This window comes from Carassius auratus, chromosome 30 (genome assembly GCF_003368295.1).
Source record: "Carassius auratus strain Wakin chromosome 30, ASM336829v1, whole genome shotgun sequence".
In the NCBI taxonomy this organism is placed as follows: domain Eukaryota; kingdom Metazoa; phylum Chordata; class Actinopteri; order Cypriniformes; family Cyprinidae; genus Carassius; species Carassius auratus.
In genome coordinates, this window is record NC_039272.1 from 27,178,190 (window position 1) to 27,191,963 (window position 13,774).

At 36.7% G+C, this 13,774-nt stretch overlaps 1 protein-coding gene across 1 annotated transcript; it reads left to right on the plus strand.

The window, feature by feature from the left end:
* Window positions 1-1,125: 1,125 nt before the first annotated feature.
* On the plus strand, window positions 1,126-8,587 carry gnaq (guanine nucleotide binding protein (G protein), q polypeptide). The gene is made up of 7 exons (XM_026212504.1): window positions 1,126-1,956; window positions 3,215-3,399; window positions 4,339-4,493; window positions 5,986-6,114; window positions 6,261-6,390; window positions 7,118-7,271; window positions 7,486-8,587. The coding sequence occupies exons 1-7, from the start codon at window positions 1,821-1,823 to the stop codon at window positions 7,674-7,676; spliced, it is 1,080 nt and encodes a 359-aa protein (XP_026068289.1). The 5' UTR covers window positions 1,126-1,820; the 3' UTR covers window positions 7,677-8,587.
* The last annotated feature ends 5,187 nt before the right edge of the window (window positions 8,588-13,774 follow it).

The following is a 13,774-nucleotide window of genomic DNA, read 5'->3' on the forward strand; positions in this document are numbered from 1 at the left end:
ATAGAACAGGTGTGTGCCTTTATGCATTTCTTAATAGTATTTTAGAGAACAATGTATGTCATGTTACTTTTTTACATCTTAAGCATCGTTTGATAAATACTGTTTCTTGAGTATTGCATATTTGTCCCCTAAAAATGATCACAGAAGAATGTGGAATAAATTAGCTATTTGTTTTATGAGTTATAAGAAACTAAAATAAACATTTTAATTGCTTGAATTAAATATTAGTTGACATAAATGATAAAAAAAACTTATTTTAGTTCAGCTATGTTGCCATTTCTCATTTTCATTTGGAGTATAACTAAAAATAACTAAACTAAAGTTCACTATAGAAATAAATAAATGAATATTAATCGATGATAATTAAAAGCACTGGCACTAGCCAAAGCTTAAATCTGATTATTTGATTAGATCTCTCATTTAAGAGGTTTAAATCATTTCTCATACATTTATTTTATAGAACTGGCATATGAAATAACTAACAAGAATTATTTAAATGAAAGAAAACTTTCATGTTTACATAAAATTTAGGTCATGAAAGAACACTAAACTGTTTTGTGTAATTTTCCAACACTAGAACAGGGATGCCAAGTCCTACCTTCCTGTAAGGTTCAGTTCCAACCATGAATGTAAAGGTTTTTTTTTTTCTACAGATAATGTTTAGCCTTGGACTGTTGTCTCCTGAAAAAAAAAAAAAAACATTATTATGCTAGTATCCGGCAAGAAAATTTTCATAAGGATCATTTAGGCTAGAGACTGGTCCAATGTTTTAAGTCTGAACAATTTCATTATTTTTGACCAGCTGCTCCTCCTCAATTCGGCGCGTCACACAACAGGGAGTGGAGGATGCTGCTGCCTTTAATGAACATTATTAGTAGACCGTTCCGAATCATTTAAGCGAGTCGGTTCAAACACCGGTTCATTTGAATCTCACCAGTATAGTTCAGCTCATTTTAATAATCACTTCTGTAGCTAAATAATATCTAGGTAACTAACATATAATTACATATAAAATGTACATATTTTAAAAGCACGAACCATCCCCGTCCAGCAGTTAACTAACATAGTTCTAACATACTGATTCACACACGCGTGTTAATCGGTTCTTCCGAATCGTTAAAAAGCCGGTTCAAAAGAACGATTCGTTCTCGCAAACTTAAGAACCGAGAGTCAAAAACGAGCCTATTCAAACCGGGATTTAAATCAACAGGAGTGTAGACCTCAATGGACTAACTTATAAAATCTCGTCAGACGCGTGGACTCTTGACTGTCCGTGGTACGAGAGTGATGTAGTGTTTGTTTACTATGTGGAAAAACGGTTTTCCAGGGAATTGTCGGCCATATGCAGCGAAACCACGCCCGGAGTGGAGACTTTAACACGGGGGCAACACCATTCATGCAAATATTCCCAACCACAAGTTCACGGACAGGAGACTTTCGTACGGTCTAAAGAGGAACTAACGTTACTGCGTTGTATTGACTTTCAGTATTGAACGTCAAATATAAAAACAGTGTGTAGTGGAGTTATTAAATACAAAGGATCTGCTGTTTTTCTTAGTGATTTAAAACATATAAACCGCATCAGGATTTCAGCCACTGTTACATTTTGAATACGGTTTCTGTAATATTTGACTTTCGTTTTCCATCCGCTGCAGAAACATTAGGGTTATAAATGACGATTTATGGTTTGGATTGTCTCCTCAGCGCGGCAGGGAATCTCTTTCTCTGGCTTTATCTAAACGGTTGCATTAGAGTCGGTGCTGATGTTCTTTCGATGGAATTGCTGAAAAGCTCCAAACTGTAAATTGCCGCGGAGAATCATGACGCTGGACAACATCATGGCGTGCTGCCTCAGCGAGGAGGCGAAAGAAGCGCGACGGATCAACGACGAGATCGAGCGGCAGCTCCGACGCGACAAGAAAGAGGCTCGGCGCGAGCTCAAACTGCTTCTGCTAGGTACGAGGTGCTTTCGTGTCACTCTACCAAACTTTCGTATATGTGTCAAGGCGTAAAAAATTGCAAATAGTTTTAGTTTTACACATGTGGCATCTGAAAATAAAAATAATGAATTCATTCATTAAAATATAATGCGTAACGTTACGTAGGTAACTGATTCAGTGTCTCTCACCACTGCACGTCTGTGTTTCTGCAAAGAAAAGATCAGCCCTCGTTATTTAGATTCATATAAGCTCGACAGGTGGGACATCTGTTGTAGGTGTGCTTACAAAATGTGATGCCTTTATTATATGGGACTCTGGACCACAAAACCAGCCAGAAGGGACAGTTTTTTAAAAACTGAGATCCGAAAGCTGAACAAATAAGATTTCCATTGAGGAGTGGTATGTTAGGATAGGACAGTATTTGGCCGAAATGCAGCTATTTGAAAATCTGGAATCTGAGGGTAAAAAAAAAAAAAAAGAAATGTTAGAAAATGTACTAAATATCTAAATGGATCATGATCTTTACTTGATATCCTAATGATTTTTAGCATAAAAGTAAAATTGATCATTTTGACCCACACAATGTTGGCTATTTCTTCAAATATACTATGGTGTATTGTACTATGGTATTTATGTTTTGTGGTCCAGGGTCACATGTGATTCACCATTCAATTCTTTTAATTCAGTTTTGTTCATTTTGTCCATTCACAAAAACATTTACGATTCACTCTTTTGGTTAAAGATTACATTAGTTGCCATCTACATTCAGCCTATTGGAAATATAGCATACTATTATTATAATATAAAAGAAAAAGATTTGTTTATACATACAATGTCTTAAGAGTCACCCAGTGACAGAACAAGGAAGATAGAGACATCTCTGTTGAAAAATTTTGTTCAACTCTAACCGCTGAAACGTGGCCGTTTTTTTGTGTGTGTTTTTTTTAACTAGTCTAAACTCATCATTACCTGGTCGAAGCTGGGGCCAGTAGCATAAACATAGACACTATGTTAGGACTGCGTCTAAAAACTAATCTGACCGACATAGCACTTTGTAAAGGGGTAATCTTTTTTTTTTTTTTTTTTTTTTTTTTTTTTTACTCAAAGTAGACTCTATGAACATAAAATGCTGCATGTGTACTTAATGGGAACTCATCTGGACTAATGATTCAAGTGAATCTGTGAATCGCTGCCATTCAAGGATCTTCCAAACCAACCATTTTTCCAGATTTTCCACTGCTAACCCTTCACTATTCACATGCTTCTGCTTTCAGGAACTGGAGAGAGTGGGAAAAGCACCTTTATTAAACAGATGAGGATCATTCATGGCTCAGGCTACTCAGAAGAGGACAGGAGAGGCTTTACCAAGCTGGTCTACCAAAACATCTTTACATCGTTGCAGGCCATGATATGGGCAATGGATGCTCTCCAGATCCACTACAAATATGAACATAATAAGGTACAGTAATTTGTCTTACCCAATCACTCTTAATCTGATGTTTCTATTGATTTTTTATGCATTTTTTATTAATGTTATCGGTGCTACAAATGCTAGAGTGTGGCATGTTTGCAACTTCTGTAGAATCAGGGGAATGTTGCAAGTTAGACTCAGATTGCATTGTCTGCTTCAGAGTCATGGCTCAGTGTATCAGATCAAGTGTCACTCAGATACTCCGATAACTTTGCCATGAAGTAGGTCAAACATTGAGTCAAATACCCTGAGACCGATTCAATGAATTTGGCTAATCATGTTGCCTAGGCTGAAACACAATTACCCCTCCAAGCTATGAAATTAATTATACCATTTTACTGCCTTTCAGAAATGTGCCATTTTTCTCGTTTTCTTTTCCATTTGTAGATGCCCCCAAAGACAAACCTATTTTCCATTGTGCGTAGTTGAAATATTTTGGAACTCAGCCTCAATCAAGTTCTGTCTTATTGGGTCAGGTGTAGTGAGATGGAGAACTTAAACAAATTTGAGTTTTAAGTAAAATGGGTCAATAAAGTTGTAACCAGGTTATGTATAATAGGCTAGGAACGTGACTCAACATTAACTTTTGATTGTGTCCCATTGGCTCAGGGTTGCCAGGTCTGTGTAACAAAACTCATTCAACTGGTACTCAAAATTAGCCCAATGGTGTTCTGGGGAAAATTACAAAATCAAAATCACTCTAAATTCGCATTTCAACCAGTCAAAATCTCCTTTCAGTGTGTTCCACTTTGTCATAAATGCTTTACCAAGGACAGAGGATTTCACTTCAACCTGCAGACTAAAAATCAACCTGTGACAGCTTTATAAAAGTAGCCTAATGCCATTGGAAAACCATTTGGCAACACTGCATTGGCTGAAGCATCAGCTTTTAACACTCTTTTAATTGCACTACTTTTCTCCTCACAGGCCAATGCAAACATTGTCAGAGAAGTGGATGTAGAGAAGGTCTTTTTATTCGTCAATCCCTATGTAGATGCCATCAGGAGTTTATGGAATGACCCAGGAATTCAGGAGTGTTATGACCGGAGGAGAGAATACCAGCTCTCCGATTCCACAAAATAGTGAGTGCATCTTAAGACTGTCACCTTCCATAAGAAAGAAGAAACACAGTGAGATTAAGCTCTAAAGTAGCTTCTCTTAAACAGCAATGAAATTAAATGCAGAAGGAATGTGGCTTTTATTGAAGACTTCTGCTTCTCTGATTTTTCTCTTTTGAAAAAGTCAAATAATCTAACATGTGTCTTCTAGAGTTTCAGAAAATATCTCAACAATGTCTCTCACACTGCGGTCAGATTGGCCAAAACACCAAAGTCTGCCGTCTTAAATTTTCATCAAAACATTTTTCATCAATTCAGCCAGGATCAAATGATCTGAGCCGTGATATTCAAATAAATATTAGTAGCTCTATACTATTGCTATGTCAATATTTGTTACAAAGTTAATACTTTCTGAGCAATATATTTCCTCATAATTTATGTCTGACAAACAGTAGTAAAGTTAGTGTTTGCATATGCAACTAAATGCTAAACCAACATGTCAAAATACAGAGTAACTATGAGCTTCCATACGAAATGTTTAGATTATTTTATATTATTTTATTATCTACATAATCAGTTACCTTAGGATTTATATTTGTTGTCATTAATATATCAGTCAGCTGAATATATATTAGTGCTATAAATTGATTAATCACATTTTGTTTACATAAAGTTTTGTATGTGTACAGTATATATTTAGAAAATATTTAAATGTAAAATATAAACATAGCTTATTTTTCTTAAATACATACATGTGTAAACATATAAATAATAAACATACACAGAACACACACATATATATTATGTAAACAAAAACTTTTATTTTGGATGCGGTTAATCTTAATTAATCGTTTGCTAGCACTAATATAAATATTTCCAACACCGATAATAAATCAGCATATTAGAATGATTGCCGAAGGATGATGTGACACTGAAGACTGGAGTAATGATGCTGAAAATTCGGCTTTGCATCGCAGAAATAAATTAATTTTAATGTAATATTAAAAAAGAAAAACATTATTTCACATCATAATTTTTCACAATATTACATTTTTTCCTGCATTTTTCATCAAATAAATGCAGCTTTGATAAGCATAAAAAACTCCTTTAAAAATCATTAAAAGTAGTTCTGATTGCAATTTTTTGAATAGTAGTGTTATATATATATATATACATAATATATATATATATATATATATTTACATTTACATTTATTCATTTAGCAGGCGCTTTTATCCAAAGCGACTTACAGATGAAGACAGTGGAAGCAATCAAAAACAACAACAAAAAAGCAATGATATATAAGTGCTATAACACAAACACACACACACATATATACACACATAAGCTTGAAAATATTATCTCAATGCAAAAAAAACGAATGTTACAAAAATATGCTTCCTGTACATAAAGTACATTTGTTAATTTTTGTTTTGAAGTAAAATGCAACTCTGGTTTCACCCAATGAATCATAGAGATGCTTCAGAACTGTGAAATGTTCACTGTTTGTCCACAGTTATCTAAACTCACTGGATCGCATTGCCGAACCTTCCTATGTTCCAACCCAGCAAGATGTGCTCAGGGTTAGAGTCCCCACGACAGGGATCATTGAATACCCCTTTGACCTACAGAGTGTCATATTCAGGTAAATCTTCTCTTATAGTTACTCTTCTAGTTCATCTAGTACCACATTGATAAGAAATGCTCAGTTCATACAATTCAACCCAGTGTTCAGATGCCAGATTGTTAGTGTATGACCTTTCAATCTGATGACTTGTCCTGCTCCATCAGGATGGTAGATGTAGGGGGGCAGCGGTCAGAAAGGAGGAAGTGGATCCACTGCTTTGAAAACGTCACCTCCATCATGTTCCTGGTAGCGCTCAGTGAATACGACCAAGTTCTGGTTGAGTCTGACAATGAGGTAAATGGACTACCAGCAGAGGCAACCAAAGTCGTTACTAATCACTTTAAACGTTTGCAGAATTTCTATTTTGCGTGATGCCTTGATGCATATGTTTTTCAACACAGACAAATTTATTTTTACGAATTAACATTTTATTAATTTATTTGTTTATTTATTAGGGTAAACAATCCTACAATCAAGATTTTAGCAAAGTAAAAGTCCTGTTTAAAAGTGTAAATTTCTTGGGGAAATACTTTTAACTTTGTGGCATAATCTTTAAATGTTTTCTTTTTTTTTGGATAAAACTAATGAAGCAGTATTAAAATATTAGTAATAATAATGATAATAATAATATTATATATATATATATATTAATCCTCAGTAGTCATTGCGGATTAACTGACATGCAAGAGACCTTTTTGACGTGATGAAACAAAGCCAGAAATATTATAATTTTGTGTTTTAAATAACTAATTTTGGATAATACATTTAATATTATCTTACTTAATGGCTATACTGCTTGTCATTTTTATAGTCATTAAATGGCCCCATAAAAACTGTCTTTTCCATTCTTGACTTCAAATGCTGACTTTGGCAGTGTTTGAATGAAACGACTATTTATTTTATTTAATTTTTTTTCTGAAATAGTCAGAAGCAGGGAATTGAATGTTAGTGTTGATTGTTGTAGTAAAGCAGTTCTCAAATAACCACTGAAATGGCCCTGTTTTGTTATTTTACCCCACAGAATCGAATGGAGGAAAGCAAAGCATTGTTCAGGACGATAATAACATACCCCTGGTTCCAGAATTCATCAGTTATTCTTTTTCTGAACAAAAAAGACCTTTTGGAAGAGAAAATATTGTTTTCACATCTTGTAGATTACTTTCCTGAATATGATGGTAAGTTTGAAAATATTGTGATGTGTTGTTTTTCCAGATTATTCTTTGAGATTTGTAAAAGATGATCAGTCATGATGCGTTTATCGGACTGATGGTCTTTCAAGCATCGCTGTATTGTTGTTCATACTTCAGGTTAAAAGTTATTTTAGGTAAATCGCTGATTAGTTTCAGGACGACTGAGCTAATCAAAATCGATCTATTTTTTCTCTCGTAGGACCCCAGAGAGACGCTCAAGCAGCACGGGAGTTCATCCTGAAGATGTTTGTCGACCTGAATCCAGACTCCGAAAAAATCATTTACTCTCATTTCACCTGCGCCACTGACACAGAAAACATCCGATTCGTGTTCGCTGCTGTCAAAGACACCATCTTGCAGCTCACACTGAAGGAATACAATCTAGTCTGAACAACGGCCGGTGACGGTTTTGTCATTGTCTTGCCCCGTTAAAAGACTCGTCAGTCTGCAGCTAAAGTCTGCCGTAATGCTGTGATCCACTAAAATCTGCTTTTACCGTTTGAGCAGCGCGCTGATTCTGCTCTGAAATTGGACACACAAGTTTTCTATCTGTAACACAAGCTGCTCACTGCTTCATCATTATTTATTTGCACCTCGGAGCTACTTCACAGGGTTCAACTCGAATGTTATGATTCCATTTGAATGAAAACCATTGTTATTGATATTTCTATTAAGGTTTATTCTGTAATAGGTTATTTTTGGTTTCAAGTTGTATTCATTAAACTGTTTGCTATAAATGTTATGTAGATTTCTGCAACTTGGACATATTAGTTATTCTGTATGGTGAGGTTTTTAGAAAGCAATGAAAGTACTTATATGGTATTGTAACGTGGTATTTTTTATTTATTTATAAGAGTCAGGGCAAGCTTAGTATATAAGGGTCTTTTCTCATTTCCAAGCCACATGCATTGATGAAGAATATATAGAAGCTAGTTTACATGAACATTTACATTAAAAGTGCCAAATTCTTCTAATGTGATTGTTTTATATATTGCCAAACTAATAATCATACCACAGGCAATAAGTTGCCCTTGCCAGTATCATTAGTTTTTATACCATTCCAGCTCTTCGCATGTATTTCTCGTGTCCTTGGAACAGATTATTGTACATCTGCTGTTCATGACCTGATCCGTTAAGATGAACAGTGTTCTGTTACATCAAGACTGAATGATGTGCCAAGAGAGCCTATTCCTGTGCATCCTTATCTTAAACTGCAAATGTACCATTCAGAGATTTTCTGTAACACTTGCATACATTTAGATTTTTTTCGCAATAAATGACCCAACCGATGTTCTCTGTGAGGCAGTGATGCTCTTACTGGTGTTGTACTGAATTGACAGTGTGGTAAGTGTGGTGTAATAAAGCTTTGGTCAATATTTGCAGTTGTTTTTAAAGACAATACAGATACAGTTAACAGTTTCTGTACAGTTACAATACTTGTAAAGTGTTAGACACGTGTGAAACAAATGAATGTTTTGTGTTTAGCCAAGAGTAAACGACCAAATTTCTGTTGTGATCCTCTGAAACTTTTTTTGGAGGGTGAAGCTGACATGGTAGTTTGGACATTGCTGAATTTTGGGTTATCACTGGAAAGGTGTTTTTTTTTTTTTTGCAATAAAATCTGCTATTTTAGAGAGAAGTGTATAATATTTGTTGTCCAAATGTAAAAAAAAAAACAAAAAAAAAAACACAGTGGGCCAAAAAGTACTTAAAATTGCAATAAACTACATATGAAAATAAGTGCCATTTGTTTTTAAGAAAGGTTTTAAGCAAAACATTTTATTAAAGTAAAATAAAATAGTACATTCTATTGTTGAAAATTAAGAACTCAGACTAACTTTGGAGTTGAGGACACAGAAGCCTGCTTGTGTGAGGAGGAGGCAATTTTCTCAGTGTCTTTGGGAGAGAGGGAAAGACAGTTTAAGGCAAGTGAACTTCATAATATCATGTTATGTGTTTTTTTTTTTTTTTTTTTTACTGAGAGTAAAATGTTTGTTTTTTTGTTTTTGTAGATGTTAAAGGCAGAGACATAGGAGAGCATCATTCTTTTTAGATTTGTGTAAGTTATTTAAAAAAAATAAATGTTTCTGTTGTCTCCTACCTGTTTACTGCACATTTTGATGCAACAACAGTGTGATGCTCATATTTCATGAAAATCATTGAAGTCTGTGTTTTTCATTGCAGAACTCAAACCGACTTTGGAGTTGTCTGATTTGGAGAGTCATCATTCTTGGACCTCTCTTAAAGGAAAAGTTCACACATAAAAATAATTTACTTGCCCTCCTGTCATTCCAAACCTATACGAATTTTGACTGTATTTATAACACAAATGAATATATTTAAAATTTTCTCATAATTTTGTTAATCCATTGAGAGTCTAGATAATATTTTCAAGCCTCATAAATACAGAGTTATTGTAGAAGTAATTAATTCTTATATTTATATATGATTAAATCTTAAATTATATGATAGCAAACATGTATGCTCAAAAGAAAATATTGGTTTCCCAGACTAGCAATAGACAAAAATTAAGAGAATATTAAATATATTTATTTGTGTCCCAAAATTAGCAGAGTTCGTATGGCTCTGGAATAACACGGGGGAGAGTAAATTATGACCATTAAATTTCTTTTTGGTGAACTAACCCTTTGATGAGCAGCCCTCCACGTACATGAACATTTGTGAGGTATGTGAATGTTATGTCTGTTTTAATGTTTCAGTAAAATAGCTTTCTGAAAGCAATATATTTATTCAAACAATATCACATGCCCTCACACTAGTGCTGCCATTATAGCCTTCTGGAGCGCTGTGGTGGACCGAGACATTAAACAACCACACAAAGTGTTGAAATTATAAAACAGATAATTTACCTATATAGCTTAATTTGGGTTCATTTTAGCCTAGCAATGTAGTAATTTTAAGCCATTAAAAAAGCAACCCAGCATGCTGAGTTAAACAGAATAACCCAACTGGTGGGGTTAAAATAACGTCTTGGTTACTTATGTAACCCCAGCCAGTGACCCGGCCGTTCAGCAGAACAGTGATGTGGCAAGGGGACATAACGTCTCCGTTCCCTCCTTCAGGGAATGAGGGTAACGTACGTAACCAAGACATTCCCTTTCAGTCGGTCACGTTTGACGTTACAAATGGGGTCCATTAAAAAACACCACATGTGAGTGATAGCACCCTGTCGCGAGGCCAGCACGAGTGAGGGCCTATAGCTTACACAGAATACACATATTCCAGCTGGACGTGTGAGGACTTACAGAAGGCTGGTATCCACCAAGGTGGTGATACATAAGAACTCTGAGGTACACAGCCCGCAGGGTGGAAGTTTCAACGACAGAGCTGGCAAGGGCCTTGCCAAGGGAAAGACATATGCTGTGGAGAGACTTACTGTGGACATACGCACATGGGATTGCCCAAAAAGGGGAATCATAACACATGGAACCGACTGCACTAACTCAGATATAAAATCAGCAAAATCTTTAATAAAATATGTATGGTGCCCTGGTGGGCTGTATACAGTAGCCAGGACAAACATCACAGGGGACTTATCATTAACACTTATTTCTCTGGATAATGTTATATGAAGCACCATTACTTCAAACGAGTTATGCTTGAAGCCCACCCTCTGAGAAATATTGAAAACTTGTACATTTGAAAATTTGGACATGGCTCATGTTTATAACAGTAATCTTGGGGGGTAGACTCATTTAAAATAATGTAATCTTCAGGTTTTAGCCAGGTTTCTGTCTAACAGAGCACATCTAGGTTATGATCAGTGATCATATCATTTACAAAAAGTGCTTTCATAGAAAGGTACCTGATATTCAATAAGCCAAACTTTTTGTTTATCCGTATTGCATCTGTTTTTTATTTGTTGAACCTCAATTAAATTGTTGCTCTTAAATTGGTTCAGACATTTTTTGTATTTTCTAGTTAAAAGAGCAAGTTCTAAAAGATCTCCATGAGTGATGTGGCATCTATTAAAGATGGCCTTCTGTCTTCATGAAAAGAATACTAAGACTTGGAGGTACCTTTTTCTGCAAGAAATAGAGCTAGTGCCTCTCTGTCCTCACTACAGTTTAACAGCGGGGTGGTTAAGGGGTATGTGGATATCCCCTCAGTCAAGCGTGGTATTGCGATGCAGCTTTGCCCGTAGAGCACTACCGGCTGATGGGGTAATCCACGCCTCCTGTCCAGAGCTTGTAAGATCTCGTCCGCTCTAACAACCAAGGCTTACCGAGCTGCTGTACAGGCCACCTCCACCCTGCGTACCATAGCCCTCCTGCAAGTCTGCCAGGCCAAAGTGTTGATGCAGTGGCTTGAGGGTAGTTCTGACCCTTCTTCTCTGCCTGCTCATCACGGAGGGCGCCCTTCTGCTACCTCCACCTCTGCTCCAGCTCGTCCTCAGCAGTGGCCTTCACACAGTGTGGAGCTGACTGCAGGAAAGCGGCATTAAAGCGCCAGAGCAAGAGATGGGCAACCTGGACACTCTGGATCCTGCTCTTCAGGAGATGGTGACCGTACAACTCCTTCTCCCGGAGGAGGTCTGGGTGGAGAAGCTTTTGTTTCCTTTTTGTTTTGTTCCACCACTGGCTCCACACCCAAACATTCAACAAAAAATCAGTTTCCTATTCTCCCAAGAGGGTGAGGATGGCAGTGTACGAGACACAGCCTCAACACTACCGTCCTTCTCTCCTTTCGCCAGTGGGCAGCAAGGCCTGGTTCGAGGAATGCGATGCTTTCTCATGCAGCCCCCTGCCCAATTGTGGAGCCAGGTAAGTGTCGCACTACACACTCGGACCCCACTCGCTGGCTCACGAGAACCATCAAACTCGGCCATGCAATTCAGTTCACCTGGTGTCCATCCAAGTTCATGGGCTTTCGGTTCACCTCTGTGCTGAACAAGGATGCTCCCATGTTGTGAGTGGAAATCACAGTCCTACTGGCGAAGGACGCAATAGAGCAATTGTACCTAAGAAAGGTAGTGGATTACGACCAATCCTGGACCTGTGCATTCTGAATCAAGCCCTCCACATGCTCCCGTTCAGGATGCTGACACAGAAACACATTTTTTAATGTGTTCTTCCAGCATGCCTCTCAGTAGAGCTTGAACAGTCAATGCCGAACCTCCTGGAGTAATTTCAGTTCAGAAGCGCAGTCCCACTAGAACTGTTTCAGAGGCTCTTGGGCAGGATGCTTGGTGGTTGCAAACAAATGAAAATCAAAGTGTTCAGAAAAATCAGAATGTAGAGCCATTTATCAGGTGAGGATGTATCATAACTGACTTAGCTTTACGACTGTTGACACATGCAATTAACCTAACCACAAATCAACTAATTTTAGTTCAATTTGGGTTTATTATCAGTAATGAAGTAATCAAGAAAATAAATACTAAAATGTTGCCTAATCACTGGCCTGTAGCACTACTTGAAAATAAATGTAGCTTTTCTTTCTTTCTGGCTTGCAAATTTCTCAGTGACCTTCTGGTTAAAGTCAGCCATCTCCGTCACCAGTCTCTTCTCCATTGACAGCATGGCCAGGGCATTCAGCCTCTCTTGGGTCATGCTATTTCTCAGAAAAGTTTTAATTCTTTTCAAGGTTGAGAAGCACCTCTCAGGTCCTGCTGTGGTCATGGGTGTGGTTACAAGAATCTTTAGGAGAGTTACAGTCTCTGAAAAGACTTCCTCAAGACTGTTCTCCATAAACAGCTAGAGGAGGTCCAAAGCACCACAACAGGCTCTGAACTCTTCCTTGCAGCAGATGAGACTAAGCTCTGTTTTCAGGTTACTCCCGTCGAGCACTGGATAGGCCTTCAAACTCCTTTTCAGTGCATCTTCAGGCAACATCATTTTGTACTGTTCAAACCTGTCTGCTTGCAGCACAGTGGCAATAATGAGGTGTTCTGTGAAGGAGAACCTTTCCAATGTGTGTCTGAGTATGGTATCACAGACCTACGCAGTAAAGGATAAAAACAAAAATTATGTAGTGATGACAACATGTTAATTTTCTTTTTTTTCTTCTTTTTTTTTTTTTTTTGTCTGTGTGTTGTTGTCTCTGTGTACTGGAAGCTTATGTCACTAAAACAAATTCCTTGTATGCGCAAGCAGCATACTTGGCAATAAAGCTCTTTCTGATTCTGATTCTAAAAGGAGACCAGTATTTTAGTGTTTGAATCCATAATTTCTCTTCATAAACATATTCATTCTTAGTAAACATGTCAAGCTTCATGAACTTCTGATGCTAATGGCGTTAAAGCTGATTTTTAAAACACCAGACATTTATTTTAATCAAACTCAGAAATGAAGGCTGTAATACTAATGTTGTCCACAAGAGGAAACCAAACAACAGCAAATCCTTTTTGATCAGTTTAAATGGTTAAAAAGATAGCCTTGCAGTATATAAAAAATGCATATACATTTATTATAGTTTCATAAAGCCCAATATAATCATCTTATAATTAACAAAACTGATCTCCAAAA